Source organism: Erythrolamprus reginae, chromosome Z (genome assembly GCF_031021105.1).
Source record: "Erythrolamprus reginae isolate rEryReg1 chromosome Z, rEryReg1.hap1, whole genome shotgun sequence".
Taxonomy (NCBI): domain Eukaryota; kingdom Metazoa; phylum Chordata; class Lepidosauria; order Squamata; family Dipsadidae; genus Erythrolamprus; species Erythrolamprus reginae.
Genome location: NC_091963.1, coordinates 137,076,657 through 137,100,193, shown reverse-complemented (window position 1 = coordinate 137,100,193; position 23,537 = coordinate 137,076,657). Strand labels below are relative to the sequence as shown.

At 42.0% G+C, this 23,537-nt stretch overlaps 3 protein-coding genes across 5 annotated transcripts in view; 1 reads left to right on the top strand and 2 right to left on the bottom strand.

The window, feature by feature from the left end:
* Positions 1 to 6,069, top strand: part of LOC139153160 (integrin alpha-M-like) — a 69,099-nt gene extending 63,030 nt beyond the window's left edge. Inside the window, exons 30-31 of one of the 2 annotated variants that reach the window (XM_070726785.1) lie at positions 1,977 to 2,130; positions 5,336 to 6,069. In XM_070726785.1, the coding sequence (XP_070582886.1) occupies positions 1,977 to 2,084 (108 nt within the window). In that variant the 3' untranslated portion in view covers positions 2,085 to 2,130; positions 5,336 to 6,069. Of the gene's footprint in view, positions 1 to 1,976; positions 3,876 to 5,335 lie in introns of those variants that run through there. The other variant, XM_070726784.1, reaches the window with a different exon arrangement.
* Positions 5,375 to 12,753, bottom strand: COX6A2 (cytochrome c oxidase subunit 6A2). The gene is made up of 3 exons (XM_070726786.1): positions 12,633 to 12,753; positions 7,827 to 7,969; positions 5,375 to 5,531 (listed from the first exon to the last, which is right to left on the bottom strand). The coding sequence occupies exons 1-3, from the start codon at positions 12,715 to 12,717 to the stop codon at positions 5,436 to 5,438; spliced, it is 324 nt and encodes a 107-aa protein (XP_070582887.1). The 5' UTR covers positions 12,718 to 12,753; the 3' UTR covers positions 5,375 to 5,435.
* Positions 12,754 to 17,805: 5,052 nt separating this feature from the next.
* TGFB1I1 (transforming growth factor beta 1 induced transcript 1) overlaps positions 17,806 to 23,537 on the bottom strand; it is a 51,946-nt gene continuing 46,214 nt past the window's right edge. For both annotated transcript variants that reach the window (XM_070767202.1, XM_070767203.1), the window contains 2 exons: positions 21,257 to 21,405; positions 17,806 to 19,524 (listed from right to left, as the gene is read on the bottom strand). In XM_070767202.1, coding sequence (XP_070623303.1) covers positions 19,258 to 19,524; positions 21,257 to 21,405 — 416 coding nt within the window. In that variant the 3' untranslated portion in view covers positions 17,806 to 19,257. The remainder of the gene's footprint in view (positions 19,525 to 21,256; positions 21,406 to 23,537) is intronic.

Genomic DNA, 23,537 nt, shown 5'->3' with positions numbered 1-23,537 from the left:
TTGCCTAGGCAGCATCTTAACTTTTCTTCCCATCTCCTAAGATCATTCCCATCTACCTTTATTTTATGGGACAACGTATCAAGTTATTGCTTTCCCCAACTGAAAGTGGTTCTGCTAAAACCGAGGAAAAAAGGTGTCTGAAATAGAGAAGAAAAATCTACTGTTTAAGTGAAGGGTGTCTATTATTGTCCATTCTTCAGTCTTGCAATAAACCAATTGTCGGTGGAAGTTCTCAATCATCATTGGGAAAAGGGTGTTTTTCCCAAAAGACAAGTGGACTTCCTTGATTTTTTTTCTCCTTGAAAACATTTTGCTTCTCCTCCAAGTGGTTTCTTCAGTTCTGACTGGATGATGGTGGGGAATGGAAGGATTTATTTATTTTATGGTGTCGGACTTACACCAACACTGACATCCCCTAAACTCCACTGAAGGTGTTACGTAGCCTGGTAATGAAACATTTGGAAACCAACCCACAATCTGGGAGAACAAACCTCCTCCTCAATCCTTCCATTCCACACCATGCAAACCTAAGTGGCATTAACAGAGGGATACAATCAAGATCAAGGGAGGTATTAATTTGGACCGGGAGTCACTGCTCACAGTCACTCATGCCCTCATCACCTCGAGGCTCGACTACTGTAACGCTCTCTACATGGGGCTACCTTTGAAAAGTGTTCGGGAACTTCAGATAGTGCAGAATGCAGCTGCGAGAGCTATCATGGGCTTTCCTAAATACGCCCATGTCACACCAACACTCCGCAGTCTGCATTGGTTGCTGATTGGTTTCCGGTCACAATTCAAAGTGTTGGTTATGACCTATGAAGCCCTACATGGCATCGGACCAGAATACCTCCGGGACTGCCTTCTGCCGCACGAATCTCAGCGACCAGTTAGGTCCCACAGAGTTGGCCTTCTCCGGGTCCCGTTGACTAAACAATGCCGTCTGGCGGGACCCAGGGGAAGAGCCTTCTCTGTGGTGGCCCCAACCCTCTGGAACCAACTCCCCCCAGAGATCAGAGTTGCCCCCACCCTCCTTGCCTTTCGTAAGCTCCTTAAAACCCACCTCTGTCGTCAGGCATGGGGGAATTGAGATATTCCCTTCCCCCTAGGCTTATAAAATTTATGCTTGGTATTTATTACTATTTATTATTATTATTTATTGGATTTCTATGCCGCCCCTCTCCGCAGACTCGTCTGTATGTATGATTGGTTTCTCAAATTAGATTTTCTTAATTTAACTTAAGCTTAAATATTAGATTTGTTTATATTGTCTTATTATTGTCTACAGAGAGGGGCGGCATACAAATCTAATAAATAAATAAATAAAATAAAATAATTAATTAATACCATTCTATAAAGCCTTAGTAAGACCACACCTAGAGCACTGTATCCAGTTTTGGATGATTAGGGGACTGGAGGCTAAAACATACGATGAATGGTTTCAGGAACTGGGCATGGCTAGTCCAGTGAAGAGGGAGACATGATAGCAGCTTTCCAATATTTGAGGGCTGTCACAGAGAGGAGGGGCTCAAGCTATTTTCTGAAGGCCAGACAAGAAATAATGGATGGAAACTCAACAAGTAGGGAATCAAATTGAAGGAGAAATTTTCTGACAGTGAAAGCAATCAACTACTGGAACAGCTTGCCTTCAAGTGTTGTGGGAGCTTCATCATTGGAAGCTTTCAAGAAGAGGCTGGGCTGCCATCTGTCAGAAATGGTGTAGGGTCTCCTGCTTGAACAGAGGGTTGGACTAGATGACCTATAAGGTCCATTCCAATTCTATTAATCTGTAAAAACATTTTCAAGGAAAACAGCAAGAAAGTCCAGTTGCCATTTGGGGAAGTACCTTTGGGAATGAATCAACTGATTTGTGGATTCCTCCAGATTGGACACCTTTTCAGACAGGGCAACTATCTAATTTGCAACCATTGTTGCTCAATGCTCAACTGAATTTTCTTTTCTTTTTTCCCTTACAGCTTGGATTCTTCAAAAGACAATACAAGCAGATGATAGATGAGGCAGATAATGAGGTGGCGGGAAGTCCACCAGAAACCAGCACCCCTTCTGACGCTACCAAAGGATAAATGTCTATGGAGAATCTCAATCCCCCAGGTCATGGTTGTCCCAAAGGTGCTTATTTTCAAAAATCAACTGGACTTTCTTTGTTTTTGCTTTAAGAAGTTTCGCTTCTCATGCAAGAAGCTTCTTCAGTTCTGAATGAATCAGAAATTTTGAATGGAGTGGAGTGGAGTGGAGTAGAGTAGAGTAGAGTAGAGTAGAGTAGAGTAGAGTAGAGTAGAGTAGAGTAGAGTAGAGTAGAGTAGAGTAGAAGAGAAGAGAAGAGAAGAGAATGGAAATCAGAGGGGAGAAGAGAAGAGAACTTATCTTAGATGAAAAGTGAAACGTCTTTAAGCAAAAACAAAGAAAGTCCAGTGGTCTTTTGAAAAAGCACCGTTGGGGCTTACCAAAGGATAATCAATGACACCAAAAAAAGTGGCATGACAATTTTCCACACTCACGACCATTGCAGTATCCCCCATATTTACATGATCAAAATCCGGACACTTTGCAACTCATACTTATGACGGTTGCCATACCCCGGAGTCATGTGATCACTTTTTCCGACCTTCTGACAAGCAACATCAATAGGGAAGCCAGATTCATTTAACAACTGTGTTACTAACTTAACAACCACAGTGATTCATTTAGCAACTGTGGTCAGAAAGGTCATAAAATGAAGCAAAATTCACGTCTCACTTAGCAACAGAAATTTTGGCCTCCATTGTGGTCGTAAGTCGAAGGCTACCTATACATAAGGAGCATGTCGATGAAGACTTTCGGACTTCCAGGCAGAGTTGTTTGGAAGTTGAATCAGGGCAATTAGAATTGTTTCCTTGCTAATTCAAAATGTTTGCTGTCGTTCTTCACTCTCAGCTGGTTGGTTAGGGCAAGCCCATCTATGTTTTAAGGTAAAGGATTTAGGAGGCGGAACATTTACTTGCCAACAACTCTCTGCCTACTCACCCAACAAGCCTATCCAGATGAGGTGAGAAAATGAAACCTCCATGGAGGACACCTGTGGCAGGCAGGGGTGTCAAACTCAAGGCCTACTAGCTGGATCTGGCCCATGGAGTGCTTAAATCTGGTCTACGGGGCTGGAAATAATGAAGGACTGGCTCGCTGTGCCTCTGCCAGCGAAAATAGAGCTTGAGAGGCCCGTAAGCTCCATTTTCGCTGGCAGAGGGCTGCAGGAGACCATTGTTTCGGCCCTCTCGCTGGTATCACCTTCCTGCACTGAAGACCATCGATCCCCATCGAGGCCAGCACAAAATGAATGGTGTCAAGCTGGCCACACCCAGCCAGTCCACCCCCCAATTCCCTTGAAGTCCCAACCCCCATGGCATGCCAGGAATAAGCTAAGTCCCATCCACACGATGCTAGCAGCACATGGAACTGTGCCCACTCTGGTCAATTAAATTACCTGTCTCCATGGAGCCAGTCCCAGGTGCCCAATAGGGAATGGCACTGGCCTAACTAACTTACTCAGGCCAAAGTAACTACTTGGAAAAGCAGTGAAATATTTTGAACCAACAACAACAAAAAGAAATCCAGTTGCCATGACTCAACTTCCAGTTACGTATAAATGTAGGTTTAATGGAAGGATAAAGCATGCTGGTAAAACACACCTGTTTCAGTATTTAATATGTATGGTCCTATTAAAAAACATCGCCCAGCTGCATGTTGTCAGTAGATGAACATACAAATGTATGAATGAAATAATATGCATGTGTTTTGAGAGAAAATAGGCATATTGCCACTAGACGGTTGGATGTGCAGCATATAAATTTCATAAATAAACTAATTGTGGATATAAATTGTTCTGATCCCTTGGTCCTGATGAGGAGCAAAATCATATTAGAAAGTGTCTAGAAAGGAGAAACTGCGCAGGTAGTCAAAAACTTGACTTCATAGGCTCAAAAAACACCTCTGCTTTTTTTTCACTCTGGGACAGTACAATGAGGAAACCTCATTTAGCCTCTCTCCTGTTAGTCACCTGAGAGCATTAGATGGACATCTTCTCTGCCTGCATGGTCAAAAGAAGTACAGTGTTCCCTTGATTTTCGCAGGTTCAAACTTTGCGAAAAGTCTATACCACGGGTTTTCAAAAATATTAATTAAAAATACTTTGCGGTTTCCCCCCCCTATACCATGGTTTTTCCCGCACGAAGATGTCCTACGTCATCACCAAACTTTCATCTGTCTTTAATGATTTAAAAAAAAAATAAACTTTAATAAATAAACATAGTGAGTAATAATCTAAATGGTTGCTAGGGGAATGGGAAATTGTACTTTAGGGGTTTAAAGTGTTAAGGGAAGGCTTGTGATACTGTTCATAGCCAAAAATAGTGTATTTACTTCCGCATCTCTACTTCGCGGAAATTTAACTTTCGCGAGCGGTCTCGGAACACATCCCCCGCGGAAATCGAGGGAACACTGTACTGTGTTTTTTGGAGTATAGGATGCATCTTTTTTCTCCCTAAAAGAGGCTGATAGTTTGGGTGCGTCTTATACTTTGAATGTAGCTTTTTTTTCAGCCCGAAATAGCTGCTAACGATTTTCCCAGCTCTTATTTTGCAGGCTCTTTCATTGTTTCTCTCTGCAAAGAATGTTTTCTGGGCCCTAAGTCTTTCCAGGATTTTTTTTCATTGCTCTAACTTGCTCTGAATAGGTTTCTTTCCAGCCCTAACCAGGTGCTAACATTGTTCCCAGCTCTTACTGGCTTTCAAGCTCTTTGATTGTTACTCTCCACAAAGAATGTTTTCTGAACCCTAAGTCTTTGCAGGTTTTTTTCATTGGTCTTACTTGCTCCAAATGTTTCTTTCCAGCCTTAACCAGGTGCTAACGATGTTTCCAGCTCTTACTGGCTTGCAAGCTCTTTCGTTGTTACTCTCTCCGAGAGCCCTAACCAGGGGATAAAATAATGTTCCAAAGCTGACCAGACTAAGGACTCTAGCCAGATGAATATCTAGTAAACATATTCTTTTCCCTATTTTTCTCCCCCAAAACTAAAGTGTATCTTATACTCCAGTGTGTCTTATACTCAAAAAATACCGTAAATAAAAATGGGCTTTGTAGTGGTTTGCAAAGAGTCAGAATATGAAAACAATGGAAATGGTCCAAAGTTTTCAGTAGCAATCAGGTTTCGCATCTCTGTCAGCAGAACCTGGATAGGTGCTCTTTTATGCTCAAAATCTGTCCATTTCCTAGCACTATCCACAAAACCCCTTTGAAATAACAGGAATGCTATGCTCAATGAAATGTGTTTTATTGACAGATAGACACCTATCTCAAAGATGCATTGAACAGCTGTAACTCTTTCTTCTCACTACGGGAGAGGAAGCCAGGAAGAAGAGGAAGAAAAGGTTCAGAGGGTCTCAGTGATGGCTGCCCACGTCTTCATAGCCGGTGGGGAGTGGGTTGGTACGGGGATTGTGAAAGAGTGTGTGATTTCCATCACCCCATGGATAAGGCTAAAATAAATAAGAGAAAGGGGGAATACAGAAATAGCGATTTTAATTAAACAAAGAGAACTAGGAGAATTCAAAGAAATAAAAACCGCAGCATTGGAAAGTGCTCAAGCAGTAGTGGTATTGGGTTGGAAAGAATCTATAAAATTGACATTACAGAATTGGTACTGGTACATGGTGGATCACATACATTTTGAAATTATGGAAATAAGATTAAACAATTTTGATGAAAACAAACTGGAAAAGCTGATGGTACGATGGAATAAGGTGAAAGGTTATATGTTGAGTAGAATCTGTGATGTAAATGTGAAAAATAAACTGCAATCACTCTTTTAGTAATATCTAATGCAAGGTAGAGCCAAGGAAATATATATAAACAAACTAGTAAATTTTGAACTCCTTGTAATGGGTGGAGGTGGTGAGGGGGGGCGGTTGTCTGTTAGGTGATGGGCACATGCACTGTGCACTGTTTTATGTTTGTTTTTTATGTAACCATTTTATAAAAATCAATAAAAATATATTTCAAAAAAAGAAAAGAAAAGGGGAATACAGAAGGAAAGATCACTGGAGACACACATCACGAGAATCTATGGAGGGGAGGTCAAAATAGTTAAGATGGAAGCCATGATGGGAGTCCCACCCCGTTTTTAATGTATGCCAGGCATTTGATGAATATTCTAAAAGGGGGTGGGGCTTCAATTGTGAACCATGGCCGTCATTTTGATTTTTTTTTTAAAAAAAAATCCCTCATGAACATTGGTGGGGCCATGTGGGAAGGCCTTTCCCGTGGTGGCTCTGGCTCTATGGAACCAACAGCTCTTGGAGGTGTGCACTGCCCCCACTTTCCTATCTTATAGGAAAGCTGTGAAGACTTGGCTTTGCTAGCAGACCTGGGGCTGTTGAGCTGTATCATCTAGCTCCGCCAAGTAGAATGAATTTTTAATATACTGTATATATATATTGGGTTTTTACTGTTTAAATTGTTGTATGCCACCCAGAGACCGCAAAGAGTTGGGGGGCTTAGAAAGTTAATAAATAAATAAATAAATAAATAAATAAATAAATAAATAAATAAATAAATAAATAAATAAATAAATAAATAAATAAATAAGTAAATAAATATTAATGAACATTGTACCACAAACCTAACAAATTGCACTTGCCTTTGGATCTTAATGTAGATAGTTATTTCTCCTTTATCAACAATTGCTTAAATATCAGTACTTCAACCGGAAACCCATCACAACGTAGCAAGCAAGTAAATACTGGTAGTCCTCAAATTACAGCCAGTGACCATTCAAAGTTACTTTGGCACTGAAAAAACTGACTTATGATTGGCTTGAACTTGGCACCAGGCATGTATTAATGACAGTTGTACTGCCCTAGGGTCATGTGACCACAATTTCCAAATTTGCCAGCTGGTTTCTGACAAGCAAAGTTGACGTGGGAAGCCAAATTCGCTTAATGACCACATGATTCATTTAACAACCGTGGCCAAAAAGATGGTAAAATGGGGCGAAATTCACTTGGCTACTGCTTTATATATCAGTGGAAATTCTGGGCTCAGTTGTGATCGTAAATCAAGGACTACTTGCACATGAAAATTCAGCTCGCCCAGAAAAATAAAAGTACCATTCAGTTAATACTATAAAAAAATTAGGGTCCCTTGTAAGCGGAGCTTCGGGACATGAAAGTTTAGGGGCAAAAGGTTGTCACCATCCTAATCTTAGAGGACTAGATCAATAAGGGGGGAAATCTACTCTTGATTGTGCTATTAGCTTCAGAAAGAAGAAATCCTTCACAAATACAGTTGAAAGGCCTAAGCCAATGATGTCGAACCTTTATTTCCTCGGGTGCCAAAATAGCATGTGTGCACGCTATCGCACATGTGCAGGTGCCCACATCCATAATTCAATGCCTGGGGAGGGTAAAAACAGTTTATCCAGCCCCCCGGAGGCCCTTTGGAGGCCAGAAATGGCCTGTTTCCCAACTTCTGGTGGGCCCAGTAGGCTGATGTTTCACCCTCCTCAGCCTCCAAAGGCTTCTCTGGAGCCGGTGGAGGGTAGAAACACCTTCCCCATTCCCTTGGAGGTTCTCTGGAAGCCAAAAACACCTTCCCAGAGCCTCTGTGTGAGCCAAAAATCAGTTGGCCAGCACATACATGCACACTGGAGCTGAGCTAGGGCAATAGTTCGCGTGCCAGCAGATATGGCTCCATGTGCCACCTGTGGCACCCAAGCCATAGGTTCGCCATCACTGTCCTCAGCAGTTTGATTCTCTCTGCTGCTACGTTTTTACCTTTGTCCGAATCCTCAGATGAGAATATGGGATGAACTCAGGAGGTTCATGGGGGTGGTCTCTCTTTCTCAGCTGTACGTTCAGCCAGCAGATGCCCACTGAAGGAAGTGCCACCACCAGGCTCAAAATCTTCCATAACCTAGCTGATATGCAGAAGGAAAACACAAAATAATCAAGGGTGCAGGGCAGAGATGCTAGATGGGTACTAAGTTGCATTAAAAAAAATAAGATCTGGGCCATCGGGCGAAATCTCCTTCCCTTCCCTGGCGGTTTGTGCAGGTGCCACAGTTGTGTGTGCTTTTTCTGCATGCACAGAGGGTTAAAAAAAAAAAGAAATTGGTGACATCCAGGTAGGTGGGCAGAGCCTCACGCTGCCACCATTACCAGTTCTCTGAAACACTGGTGGCTGCTGTTCTCTTAGAAAACCCCAGAAAATATGTTCGCACACAAAAGACTGGTCGGAAAAAAATAAAAGATGACTATATATTGATAAAAAATAGTTCAGAATACTGTTCAGTTAAAAGTGAAAGCAATCTTTTCAGTTACTGGGCAGAGGTCCATGGCTAATTTCTTAAATGTGTAGGGTTTTTTTTAGAATTAATGTAAATTAGATTTTTATGTTTTTAGTAGTGAGTTTTTAGTACTGTACATTTAAATATTTTAATATTAGATTTCTTCATGTATTGTATTCTTTGGTGTGAGCTGCCCTGAGTCCCAGGAGAAGGGTAGCATAGAAATTTGATAAATAAATAAATAAATAAATAAATAAATAAATAAATAAATAAATAAATAAATAAATAAATAAATAAATATGTCAGAAGTCCTGGACAGACAAAGTATTCTTTCAAGCAGTCAGAAAACAAACAGCATGGAATGAACTCCTTGTCTTTATAAAACATTGTACAGTGATCCCCCGCTCGTTGCGAGGGTTCCGTTCCAGGACCCCCCCGCAATGAGCGGGTTTTCGCGAAGTAGCGCTGCGGAAGTAAAAACACCATCTGCGCATGTGCAGATGGTGTTTTTACTCCCACAGCGCTAGCGAGGAGCCGAAGATTGGGGGCGGCGCGGCTGTTTGCCGCCGGCATGGAGGGCTTCCTAGCAGCCCCCCAAACCCAGGTTGGGGGTCCGGGGGGCGCTGGCTCTCGGCGCTTTTGAGCTGAGTCCGGGAGCGAATTCGCTTCCGGACTCAGCTCAAAAGCGCCGGATAGCAAGCGCCAACGAACGGCTTGTCCACGCTGGTTCTTGGCGCTTTCGAGCTGAGTCCGGGAGCGAATTCGCTCCCGGACTCAGCTCGAAAGCGCCGAGAACCAGCGTGGACAAGCCGTTCGTTGGCGCTTGCTATCGGCGCTTTCGAGCTGAGTCCGGAAGCGAATTCGCTCCCGGACTCAGCTCAAAAGCGCCGATAGCAAGCGGCAAGGAACGGCTTGTCCACGCTTGCTATTGGCGCTTTCGAGCTGAGTCCGGGAGCGAATTCGCTCCCGGACTCAGCTCAAAAGCGCCGATAGCAAGCGGCAAGGAACGGCTTGTCCACACTTGCTATCGGCGCTTTCGAGCTGAGTCCGGGAGCAAATTCGCTCCCGGACTCAGCTCAAAAGCGCCGATAGCAAGCGGCAAGGAACGGCTTGTCCACGCTTGCTATCGGCGCTTTCGAGCTGAGTCCGGGAGCGAATTCGCTCCCTGACTCAGCTCGAAAGCGCCGAGAACGAGCGTGGACAAGCCATTCCTTGGCGCTTGCTATCGGCGCTTTCGAGCTGAGTCCGGGAGCGAATTCGCTTCCGGACTCAGCTCAAAAGCGGCGAGAATGAACGGTGTGGGCGGGCGAAGGGCGGGCGGCAGCGAGGAGTTTGCGTGGGCGGTGGGGAAACTCCTCGCTGACGCCAGCAAGAGGGGGAAGACTCAGGGAAGCAGCCCAGCAGCTGATCTCCCGGTTGCCATCTACGCATGCGTGCCCCGGGCACGCATGCGTAGATGGTATTTTGACTTCCGGGTTCAAAAATAGCGAAGTACCCTGTTCGCAATGGTTGGGGACGCAATAAACGGGGGATCACTGTATATCACACTGATTCCTCACAAGACTCTCCCTTATATAGGCACAAGGCGTGGTCAAGTGTTCTATAGAGCTATTCACAGCCAAACCTCTACCTTCTCAAATAATCCTGCCTGGATATAATTCTGCATACCCTTGCATCTATAAGTGGTTCATCATTCTCTTCTGAGTCACTCGATAACACCTCGGGGGGTACGACAGTCTCTGGTTGGCTTTCCTTCTTAATTTCCCTCATCTTCTTTACTCTCAGACTCAGGTGCTAAGAACACTGGTCTAGGATACCAATACACATCCATCCTTCGATCTTTGAAATCTGTGATCAGTTGAGCATGACTGGACCAGCCACAATAGCTGCCACTACCAGTACACTCTAACTGGGCTGAACCAGTAGCATTTCACCTCTGATCTGGGCCTTGGTTGGTTAACAGAGAGGTCTTAGTGGACAACCAATTGAAAATGAGCCAACAATGTGACAGGGCAACCAAAATAGGCAATGCAATCTTAAATTGCATTAACAGAAGAATACAATCAAAACCAAGTAAGGTATTAATGCCACTCTGTAAAGCCTTAGTAAGACCACACCTAGAATACTGCATCAAGTTTTTGTCACCGTGCTTTTTGTCACCAGATATTGATGCTCTAGAAAGAAGGCAGAGAAGATCAACCAAAATGATTAGGGGACTGGAGGCTAAAACATATGAAGGCTTATTATAATTTATGTTTGGTATGTATGTGCTGTTTGGTTTTTAATTATGATAGGGTTTTTAGTTTAGTTTTGTTTTTGTTTTTTTTAATATTAGATTTGTGCCTGTATAATACTGTTTTTATCGTGTTGTGAGCCGCCCCGAGTCTTCGGAGAGGGGCGGCATACAAATCTAATAAATTATTATTAATTATTAAGAACGGTTGCAGGAACTGGACATGGACAGTTTAGCGAAGAGAAGGACCAGGGGAGACATGGTAGCTATGTTCCAGTATTTGATGAGCTGCCACAGAGAGAAGGAGGTCAGACTGTTTTCCAAGGCACCAGAAGGCCAGACAAAGAATAATAGATGGAAATTGATGAAGGAGAGGTTCAACCTAGAAGTAAAGAGAACTTTTTTGACCATGAGAAGTTGAACAATCAATCAATGGAACAAAAGTTGCCTTCGGAAGTTGTGAACTGAAGTCTTTCAAGAAGAGACTGTACTGCCATCTGTCAGAAATGGTGTAAGGCAGTGATGGCTAACCTTTTTTTGGTTTGAGTGCCAAAAGGAGTGTGTGTATGTGTATATGCTAACATGCATGCACGTAACCATACCCCTTCCCTCCCCCTCCCATGCACACACACGCACCTGCACTGCTGCACAGGCACATCTGCACAGGCCTTTCTGAAGCCTGGTAGGTGAAAAAAATGCCAAACTGAAGTTTGGGAAAATGCACTTCCAATTGTACTGTTTTTGCACTCCCGGGCTTCAGGAAGCTTCCCTGAACCCTCTGGAGTGCAAAAAAACAGAACAACAACAAACTGGAAGTGCTTTTTCAAAACTTCTGGTTTGTCCTTTGGGGAATTTTTTGGCCTCCAGGGCTTCAGGGGAGCTTCGCTGAAGCGTCTGGAAGACCAAACGGCCTTTCTCAAGGCTAAAAATCAGCTGAAATATGGCAAAGTCTCATGTGCCCTCCAATATGGCTCCATGTGCCACCTGTGGCACACGTACCATAGATTTGCCATCACGGGTGTAGGGTCCCCTACTTGGGCAATGGGGGCTTGGAGTAGATGACTTATGATGTCCCCTCCGACTCTATTATTCTGTCTATTCTGTTCTGTTAACAGCCTCCTAGCATAACTTCAAGTGTACTAACATGTTTGGTCCTGAGGAAACCAGCAAAGGATATTTTCAAGGTCGCTTCTGCTGTTCCTTTATTTATTTATTTGTTTGTTTGTTTCTTTATCTATCTATCTATCTATCTATCTATCTATCTATCTATCTATCTATCTATCTATCTATCTATCTATCTATCTATCTATTTTGGTGAGACAATACCATACGTCTAAAGCCAAAATACTTACTCAGAGGACAAATGCTAGTGAAAGCCATCAATGCTGCATTCCAGCTAATCTTAAAAAGGCTCAGTGATTAGATAATTAAAACGTATTTCACTGGAAACATCGTCATCAACACCTGTCAACATATCTATTTTATATTTGCAGGATTGCAGCTCATTTATTAATAGACAGGCTAATTTTCTTCTTTTTTTCTTTTACATAGTCATTTATTTTCTTCTTTAAACCTTTAAATGAAATAAAAGGCAGTGAACCTCTGTTTAAGTAAGACTTTGGCAGAAGTGAAGGGAATCAAGTTTGGAAAGCAGAGGACAATCTGTTATGGGACATAATGGACCGATTCTAAGGGGAAAATAAAAGATTTTTCAGCATTAGTTTAAAAGTGTGTATTGTTTCTCCTTTAAATGAAAAGCACTAATGAAACAGGGATGTGTCCTAAGAGATACAAAATTCTTCTATTACTATTATTTTGTACATCAAGTAACAACACAAGTAATAAACAAATCTCATTTCCCATTTGTTGTGAGAAATTCAACCTCCAGTCCGGTATCAAGGAATCTTTAAATATCCGATCTATTTGATCCCTCCTGCCATTCTTCTTCCTTGATTCTGCTATCCCCAGGTATTGAGTTATTGACAATGTTGGTAGTAGTAACAGTGGTAGTTACGGTAGTTACTCAGTAGTAACTACTTAGTACTTACTAAGTTTACTCACCGCTAGATCCTTCTTCGTGGCCAGCTGCTGAAGCAAAATTCCTTGTCTGAGCCACCAGTTGAGCAATTCTCCACCTGGGTATCATTTTGGAAACCCAAGGACTTTCGTACGGCAGATCTAATGGAGACCTTGAATTCTTCCCTTTGGCTGGTCACTGTCTTTGCTGTCAAGGGCTTTCTGTTCAACTGTTCTTTCACTCACACTTCTCCCTCCTCCTTGGCCCTGATGGCGGTGTCCATCTGATCCTCTTTGGCCAATGAAGTTGGGACAGAAACCCAACCCAGTTTGGAGTGCCTATCACAAGGCTGTCACCCAACCCAGGACGAAAAACCAACGTCTCAGATTGGCATGAGCCCCGGGAACTAACAATCCTCCCTCCCCTACAGTGGATTTCAGGGTCTATTTATAAACCAAACAGAAAGCAAATGCAGAATGTCCCGTCTCAGAAGAGAGCAACAGGAGAGGTATTATTATTATTAGAGTAAGCACTTAAAATGTTCTGGTAGTCCTTGAGTGAATTTGCGGCCTTTTGCAAGCAAAGACTGATTCGTGCTCATTGGAATTTTGAGTTTTATACAGCTAGTCCCCGACTTACAACAGGTCATTTAGTGACTGTTCAGAGTTACAAGGCATTGAATAAAGTAATTTTTAACAGTTACAACTTTGGCCACATTCTCATGGTCACGGGATCAAAATTGAGATGCTTGGCAAACTGGTTCACATTTATGACGTTTGCAGTGTCCATGGGGGTCACATGATTACCTTTTGTGACCTTTTGACAAGCAAAGTCAACGGGGGAGCCAGATTCACTTAACAATTGGGTTACTAACTTAACGCCAGTGATTCACTTAACCAAGAAATGGCAAGAAATGTTATAAAAATGGGCAAAAACTCACATAACATAATAATAATCATAGCAACAACAACAACAACAGAGTTGTAAGGGACCTTGAAGGCCTTCTAATCCAACCCACCTTAAACACGACCTAAGCATAGCCCATAAAATCATCTGCCTCAACATCCTTCCTGTCAACGACTACTTCAGCTTCAACCACAACAATGCACAAGTACACAACAGATACAAACTTAAAGTAAACCGCTTTAAACTCGACAGCAGAAAATACAACTTTAGTAACCAAGTAATTGATGCAAGGAACTCGCTACCTGACTCTGTAGTATCATCACCTAACCCCCAAAACCTTACCCTTAGACTATCCACTGTTGACCTCTCCCATTTCCTTAAGAGGTCAGCAAGGGACGTGCATAAGTGCACCAGTGCCTTCCATCCCCTGTCCTAACATTTCACTCTTATAGTATCATGTATATAAATATAATATATTATATCTTTGTATATCACCAATATGTACTTGACAAAAGAAAGAAAGAAAGAAAGAATAAAATAAAGAAAGAATTGATCTGAAAGGAAGCACTCATACCAAAAAAGAAACAATGTCATTTTACACTTTGCTCACAACCGTAGATGTGGTCAACTCAAGGATGCTGAGACCGTTTCTCTTACAGGTAACACTTTTTAAAATAAAATGTTGCCTTTCCTGTAATTTAACTGTCAAGAAAGCTGCTGAAAGCTTTGTTTTTTAGGTTTTTTTCTCACTCAACATAGGTGACAAAGTAGTCATTGTGGTATTAACATTTGATGAAAAGACTATGATGCACGCTATCTCAATATTTTAGCAGAAAGGGGAAGGGATAGAAAAATAACCAATATTTTTTTTAAAATGTTCCCAGCTCCCAACTGAGGTGCACAATTAAATTTAATCCATCATTTAAAAAAAACAGTCTTGTGACAAGATAATTTCCCTTCCTCTTATTTTCTGAAAGAGATTTCTCTCTGAGAGGTTGCAATCTTACTTTATCGCCGTTGTGAATTCAGCGTCTTGTAGTTTTTGTATGTATCATATGCAAAATAAATAAATAAATGCTGAATGGAAATTCAGAAAATGCAGCCATCTTAAAATGTGGAACATCAGCAGCAGTGGACACAAAATTAAGATAGCAGCACGATTAAAGACCCGCCAATTTTTATCAATGTCATCTATGATTGCACTATGGCAACCATCATCTTGAATTTTTTGACCATCCCTGCAGAGCAGGAACTTGGGCAATTTCTTACAGGACAAAAAAGGCATGAAAAGTAGGACCATGTGAACCTGAAGTCAATTCTCTTAGCCAAAAAAAAAAAAGCCACATTTTCACTATTTCTGTCTTAAGAAGAATTTCCTCTCATTTATTTTCTTTTTTTCCAGTGATCCCTTTCTTAGTTTCCGTAGTTTCTTCTTTTTATAGTAAAATCAATATACCAAGACAAAATGTTCATAAGTTTAGTGATAAAACTATGTTAAATAGTGAGAAACATAAGGCGAAGCTACATAATAATTTTACATAGTACTAAAAATTAAATGTCTTTGGGAGAAACACATATTTGGGAGAAAGGGATAGGAAAGGGAGATTGGCTGTGAGACTCCGTTCAAAGGGCTGGTTTTGTTTATTTAGTCCAACAGTGTGCAGCAGCTGCCAAAAAAGCCAACACAGTTCTAGGCTGCATTAACAGAGAGATAGAATCAAGATCACATGAAGTGTTAATACCACTTTATAAGGCCCTGGTAAGGCTACCCTTGGAATACTGCCCGGAGTTGGCTGCTGCCGGGATTGGGGGAGGGGGAGGACACAGTGGGGTAGCGAAAATGGAGCTCCATCCCAGAGCATCCAATTTGCACTGAAAGATGAAAGAAAATAGTCGCCCTGAGTCTTCGGAGAGGGGCAGCATACAAATCTAATTAATAATAATAATAATAATAATAATAATAATAATAATAATAATAATAATAATAATAATAAATAATGCAGGGCATTCTGCATATGTCACGCCCACAGACTGGTAGTAAAAAAATTCGTAGCCCTTCACTGAATACTGCATTTAGTTTTGGTCGCCACAATGCAAAAAGGATGTTGAGACTCTAGAAAGAGCACAGAGAAGAACAACAAAGGTGATTACGAAGAATGGTGTCTAGTTTAATGAAAAGAAGGATCAGAGGAGACATGATATCCAATATCTCAGGGCTTCCAATATCTCAGGGGTTGCCACAAAGAAGAGGGAGTCAAGTTATTCTCCAAAGCATCTGAGGGTAGAACAAGGAGCAATGGGTGGAAACTAAATAAGGAGAGAAGCAACTTAGAACTAAGGAGAAATTTCCTGACAGTCAGAACAATTAATCAGTAGAACAGCTTGCCTCCAGAAGTTGTGAATGCTCCAACACTGGAAGTTTTTAAGAAGATGTTGGATAACCATTTGTTCTGAAGTAGTGTAGGGTCTCCTGCCCAAGCAGGGAGTTGGACTAGAAGATCTCCAAAGTCCTTTCCAGCTCTGTTGTTGTTGTTGTTATTTTTATTTTATTTTTATCAGCAAAATAAACCAATAAGTATTATTTTTTTCATTTCAATTTTCATTTCATTGTGTGCAGAAATGTTCAAACTTGTTTCCAAGTGAAAAAAGCTTTCAAAAAGACCAAATATAAGTACCTAAAATGATCAAATTGCGGATCCGGAAACAGAACTTTAGAATGTGTTTTTGAGCAGAACACAAAATTAAGTAGTAGGGATGTTTGGGGCTCGAGAAACAATTTAGGTGGAAGGCAGATAAAGTTGCAAAACATGGGATGCAAACGCAAGGAAATTTCTCCTGTGTTAATGTCAGAATATACACTGCTCAAAATAAATAAATAAAGGGAACACTTAAACAACACCCTATAACTCCAAGTAAATCAAACTTCTGTGAAATCAAACTGTCCACTTAGGAAGCAACACTGATTGACCATCAATTTCATTTTGTTGTCAGCACATTCAACTTTGTACAGAACAAAGTATTCAACAAGAATATTTCATTCATTCAGATCTGGGATGTGTTCTTTGAGCGTTCCCTTTATTTATTTATTTTGTGCAGTATATAATTTGCCCATCCCTTTGATCTACCAACACACTTTGTTATAAACTCTTACCCCAGATAATGCCTGACACGGTTTCTCAACCTTCACAACTTTTAAGTGGTTTGAACTTCCAACTCCCAGAATTCTCCAGTCAGCACTAGGGAATCCTGGGAGTTGAAGTCCACCCGGCTTAAAATTGCCAAGGATAAGAAACACTGGTCCCTGGTGACCAAAATATTGTCCACAGCACAAGCAGTACTAGTCAACTGCAGAATGAGTAATATCTTCTCTGTGTAATATTTGAGGAATGTATGACTTGCCCCTCTCTTTGACTTTATCCTACACTCGGTGTCATAAATATCCACCCTACACTTCCCCAATTGGTCTGATGACCATAAAGTTGCCCACATTAACAGCCTAATAATTATTATTTTAGATACAGCATTAGTTAAATCACTGCACATCAAACAAGGAACTAGATCCAATCTGGGTTGGTTATTGGGACAAAGAGGTTTAGTCTTGTGAGCTTTTGGACTCGTGTTGGGAGCCAATACGCGAGGATCTTCTCTCTCACCAGAATGTGTCTGGTGAGGCACATATCCTGGGACACTTCATTCATAAGCAGTGGGTGTGGCTTATTTTGTGGGTGTGGCTTAGTGGTCATGTGACTGGGTGGGAGTGGCTTGCCTGCCGTGTGAGCAGGTGGGAGTGGCTTGAATGATCATCATCATTCAAGTGAACTGTTAAGTCCTCGACTTACAATCTCACCAGTGTCGCTCTCTGGGGTGACAATTTGCTTCGCATTTCCTGCGCTCTCCTTCCTGGGTCGTCCCTCCGCCTCAGGCTGGGTAGCTAGGCAAACAGGTGCTGCCAGAAGCATAAATGCTGCCAGCGCCGCTTCCACCCACGCCTTCTGCTTGCACCTCAGGCGGGAGGTGGCCGCGAGAGGCTGGAGGGGAGCCGGGCAGGAGATAGCTGTAACATTCGCCGATCAGATAGAGCTGTGCACTCATCTTCATTTCCACAGATAGAATGTCTGCCCCGTCCTGCCTGCTGTCCATCTCTGTTCATAAGGAATTAGAAGTGAAAATAAGGCACTTCAATCTTCTGAATCTTATAAAGACATTGTTAGCTCAAAAGACAGTAAATCTTATCTTAGGTTATGGTGTATGTTTGTGTGTGTGTAAATGCTGATCTCTCTACAATTAACTGGTCTCAACGCTTGGTTGTTGTTTTTTTCAATTATGTGAATTTTATTACATAATACAGCAGTGAGCAGGTAAAAAGTTGGCATAAAAAATTGAGTGGCAGAAGGAAGAGCCCATGCTCCTTAATCCCGGTTAAGTCGCATTATAATAAAAGCCGCCATGGGGGTTTACACAGTAAGATTTTTTAAAAATGGCCCTGATGCAACGTAATGGTGAGCAGTGACATAGTGTCCTTCCCTGCTTTCTCCATGGGTAATTTATTTTAAAGAAAAGAAGGATTGTCATCATTTGTGGTATTTTTTTCCAAAGACACAGGGGTGGGGGAGATGGTGCATCCTTTTTTCCGTATTAGCTGGTCCCTTATCAAAAGTTCCAGAGCTCCACAACAGGCCACAATGAGACAAAAATAACCTGCAGCAGAGTCAATGCCAAACTTGCATCCTGGTTATTGGATGCAAATTGCATAAACTGCAGCGTCACACAATCATGTGTGTTTGGTCAGTCTTCCCACTGTTGACAAAGGCCTTTGTGCCACCAACTTTCTTAGAAATATCGACACCCCTTTCCCACCCCCACCCCCATCCCGACTCACAAATGAGCCACTCAACGCATCAAAGTGCATGAACTAAATTGGAAAGCTCCAAGGCATTCCTCAGCATCTTTGTAGCACCTCTTTCTGTTGGCCGGCGCTTCTGGGAGTTGTAGTTTTGACTAACGTTTGGAGGGTCACCATTCTGTATTTGTACAACATATAAAAATAGAGGTCGGCTGCTAAGGAGTTACTGTTGATCTTTGGTTGCAACGAAATTAATTTGGGGAGTGGGGTTGTGGGGTTTGAGATCAAGAGGTCTTTCAGATAGAACTGGATGGAGCCACTGCTCTCCACAAATTAAATACCAGGGTAAAAATGTCCAGATGTTCCAAAAAACTTTGTATGTGATTTGCTTGGCTCCCACCAAGTTGGCTTTATGGTTTACGTAGAAGAGCTGTAGGGCAGAGCGCTCAACCCATACAGCTGGACCTAGGAGTAAAGACACCAGAGGTGTGGTTGCACCACATCTGGGTCTCCTGAGGACCTCATAAGCTGATCTTGGGGGTTGTGGCTTAAGGCAGGTCCTCCTATCAGAAGTGCTGGTGCTGGAGGAGGGGCATGGTAGCTGGAATGGGGCGGGAGATAATACTTGGCTGATTGTGCGGGAACAAAGGCCTAACTCCTGAGAAGAGTGGGAGGAGCAGATCCGACTTGCTTCCTTCGTTGCTTGCTTTGCGAGTAGCTCTGATCTACAGGCGTGGTTTTTTGGCAAAAGTGGATGGGCTCCCGTGTTGAGGGGTGGGGCCCGTTTAAGGCACAGGTGTTTTCACCCCCATGCGTGGCAGTGGGCGCGGCTCGTTCAAAAGCCGATGATGGGCCCTCCTGCTTTTCCACGCCAGCAGGAGGCATGGCCTGACCTCGGCCAAGGCTGGGGCCCCTCCCAGTCACCCGAAGAGCTTGATGAAGCACGGGTGGCAATAGGGCTTCTCGTTCTGCTCCTTGAAGGTGCCTTTGTTGAGCTGCTTGAGGCAGAAGGCGCAGACGAAATGCTCCGGGTGGAACTTCCGGCCCATGGCGGTGATGCAGCGGCCGGTGATGGGTTTCTCACAGCCGGAACAGAGCGAGCCGCGTTGCTTGTGGTAGTGGATTTCGCAGAAGGGGCGTCCGCCGTGCTCGAAGAAGCTGCCATTCATGAACGGGGTGTAGCACTCCTAGAATAGGGAGCAAACCATGGGGGGAATTAAAGAACAAAAGACTACCAATTCAGGTAGTCCTCAACTTGCCAATCAATCATTTTAGTAACTGAAGTGACGCCGACACTAAAAAAAGGAACTTACAATCAATCCTGGCTCTTATTTATTAATTTGATTTATGACCATCAGAGCATCTCCACGATGTTCCAAAGAACCTTTTATGTGGTTTAATCCAAATTTGCCCTCCTTTTTCAACTCCATGATATATGTATATAAGTAGAGATTTATGTAAACAAAATGGAAGAAATGTATACTGTTCATATAATGAGAGATTCAACCCATTAAATATAGAATTGAATAAATAATTGTGATTGTGTAAATAAAAATAGTAATACAGTGTTCCCTCGATTTTCGCGGGTTTGAACTTCGCGAAACGGCTATACAGTACCACGGTTTTTCAAAAATATTAATTAAAAAATACTTTGCTGTTTTTTATCCTATACCACGGTTTTTCCCGCCCGATGACGTCATATGTCATCGCCAAACTTTCGTCCGCCTTTAATAAACATTTTTTAAAATAAACTTTAATAAATAAACATGGTGAGTAATAATCTAAATGGTTGCTAAGGGAATTAGAAATTGCAGTTTAGGGGTTTAAAGTGTTAAGGGAAGGCTTGTGATACTGTTCATAGCCAAAAATAGTGTATTTACTTCCGCATCTCTACTTCGCGGAAATTCAACTTTCGTGGGCGGTCTCGGAACGCATCCCCCACGAAAATCGAGGGAACACTGTATAGAGAAAGATAAAATATAATAGAAAATAAAATAGACATAAAAGTGGTTAGATTTACCTATGTGTGTATGTATTTTATGTGGCTTTGGTTGTTGGATTCCTGTTTTGTATTTTTTGTATGTTATTATGTTGCTAGGATTTGTCAAAAAAAAACCTTGGATCCTGCCAAGTAGACCCATATGATGTTCCTTATTTGTTTTCAATTTAACTTTTTGTTTAGTAAATACCTTAACTCAGAGGTCTTCAAACTTGGCAACTTTAAGACTATGCTGGCTGGAGAACTCTGGAAGTCCACAAGTCTTAAAGTTTGCCAAATTTGGGGAACCCCTGCCTTAACTGGTTTTCCTAATTTGGGCAGACCTTTCAGTTTTCTTAAAAGAAAATTTCCTTGCCATTCATCCTTCTTGAATTCAGCCCAGAAACCCTTTTACTAGGCGTCCATTTCACCAAAATCTCTCTCTCACACACATCCTCTAGCAAAAGTTTGCTCTCTGCACATGCGCAGAAGCCAAATATTGGTCCAACATATGCGCCCATCCGCCACTCACCTGGAGGTGGGTGTGCAGATCAATTTCCGCTACCGGTGCACTGTTGTCCTGCCCTTGTCCATGTAGGAAAATATTAAACCCACCCTTGTTGCAAATGTTACGATCAACAGAGCAACCTTTATTATTATTCTCACCTACTGCCCATCAGCTTTGCAAGTAGAGATACCAACAAATTCAGACACACCCCTTGAGAGTTTCCCTGTCTGTTGTAGCTAGAGTAAAATTAAAACTTCAACAAAATTAAAATAAGACAGTGAAAAGAGAACCGCAGCTGCTCAGTTTCATTTTCAGCTTGAGCACTCAAAGTGACTAAATATTCACCTTTGCAAAACCATTTCCCTCCGTTGGTTTTCGAGCCTTCCTGACAAGGTAGCACAAAAACCAACCCTGGCCCAGAGTTGGCACTTACCCTGCAAACAAAACATTCTGGGTGCCACAAGGAGTTGAGAGCCGAGATGTAGTTCTCCAAGATAGCCTGGCTGCAGCCTTGACAGCGAGTGGAGAAGAGCTCATAAAAATCCTGGCGGCAATACTGTTTCCCATCTTTCTCATGAAAGCCTGCAGAGGGAGACAGAGAGTCAAAAGTGAAGGGACCAAAAAATGGTGCAGCTCAGCTGCCACCTAATGGGTATCTGTAGTACTGCACAACGCCCAATTCAGAATTCTTTTGCAATGCTGAAACTGTGGAAATTTAGTTAAGGACACCACAACTTTCTCTAACAAGGAGCCCTGCAACTGAGCTGGACCTCAAGCCATATTATGGGTGGAGACAACAGGAAATGAAATTCAAAAACTTTGAGGAGCACCTGGTTGGGAAGACTGGTTCTGTGGGCAAACCTTCTCTATGACATCATCATCATCAATTATTATTATTATTATTATTATTATTATTATTATTATTATTATTATTAATTGGATTTGTATGCCGCCCCTCATCCCATCTCTGCCATTCCCCCTATGACTTTTGGAGCATAAAACAATAAACTTTAAACTTGAGAGAGGGTCAGGATCGATGGCCGCAGCAGCATGGAGCTTCCCTTCACCTGTGCGGGAATCATGAATCCCCGCTGTCCTGGTTCCATGGAACCACGCCAGATCTTCCCTGAAGGGGAGGTGAAAATGGGGATGCGGTCAGAAATCTGGTTTGGGGTCAGCATACAGCGACCAGTTAGGTCCCACAGAGTGGGTCTTCTCCAGGTCCGTCAACTAAACAATGCCACTTGGTGGGACCCAGGGGAAGAGCCTTCTCTGTGGCGGCCCCGACCCTCTGGAACCAACTCCCCCCAGAGATTAGAATTGCCCCCATCCTCCTTGCCTTTTGTAAGCTACTTAAAACCCACCTCTGCCGCCAGGCATGGGCGAATTAAGATTCCCTTTCCCCCTAGGCCTTTACAATTTTATGCATGGTATGTCTGTATGTATGTTTGGTTTTTTATATTAAGGGGTTTTTAATCGTTTTTAGTATTGGATTATTATTGTATGCTGTTTTATGATTGTTGTTAGCCGCCCTGAGTCTTCGGAGAGGGGCGGCATATAAATCCAATAAATAAATAACCCCACCCCCCCAAATAAACCAACTTGTCCTCCACCAGTGGCGGTGTGAAATCAGCTAGGCTGCCATGCCTAAGTCAACAAAGCCACAGAGACAATGCAACACAGGGATTGAAGAAGCGCAGAAACACCTGGGAAGAGAATTAAGAGGTGATGGAGAGGTGAAAAGAAACCAAGAGTTGTGCTAGTGTGTGATATTTCTTTTATAACAGGAACAAAAATTTTGCAGGAAATGGGAGAGGAAGCACCAATTAAGTGATGAGGCAATAGCAGAAGCTTCTCGATAGAGCAAAAAGCCCAGCGTCGGATTTTAAAGATATTTAAAGATATTTAAAATTGGATTATTGATGCATTTTTGAAGATTTATCTTTTGTGTATTGATTATTGAAAAGAGTTAACCACCAATTTAAGAAATTAAGCTAACGGAAATAGTAAGATCCTGCCATTTACTGACTGGAGGAGTTACTGCAGGGAGAATTTTGGTTTATGCTTTTAACAGCTGCTGGCCTTGGCTTTGGAACATCTTATCTGTTGTGGCTGCGATGATGGAATGAACTTTTTATTTATCTATTTGTGAGATGAAAGGATGGTATCAGCTGTTGTTTTTGATTGAAAGACTTTTGAAGTGACAGATGGGACATGGCTATAGAGCTGAGAAAAAAAATTGTAATGAAAGGACAATCAAGTATTCAAAATACTAAGGATTACTACATAATGGATATAATGGCCACAATAAACATAAGGGAATATGACTGCAATATGGAAATAGGACTGAGGAAATATGGCGATGGCAACAACTGCATTGAAAATACGAGTGTGAGGAACAAAAATTAGATAAATAAAGGAGAACGGAAACAAGAAGAGCAGGAGGAGTAAGATTTAGACAATGATAAATTTACAAAAATATTTTTTGATAAATGGATGAATTTGAGCTTAACAATGACTTAAATTATATTGTTATAACAATATAATTAACAATGATTTAAATTATATTGTATGTTGGGAATTACATTGGGAAAGAGAAATGATGGTTTGGGGGAAAGGAATGGGAAAGATGGAGGGTGAATTAAACAGAAAGCTAGAATAAATAAAATAGGATAGGATTACTAATTGAGATTTATATTAAATAAGGCTTTAAA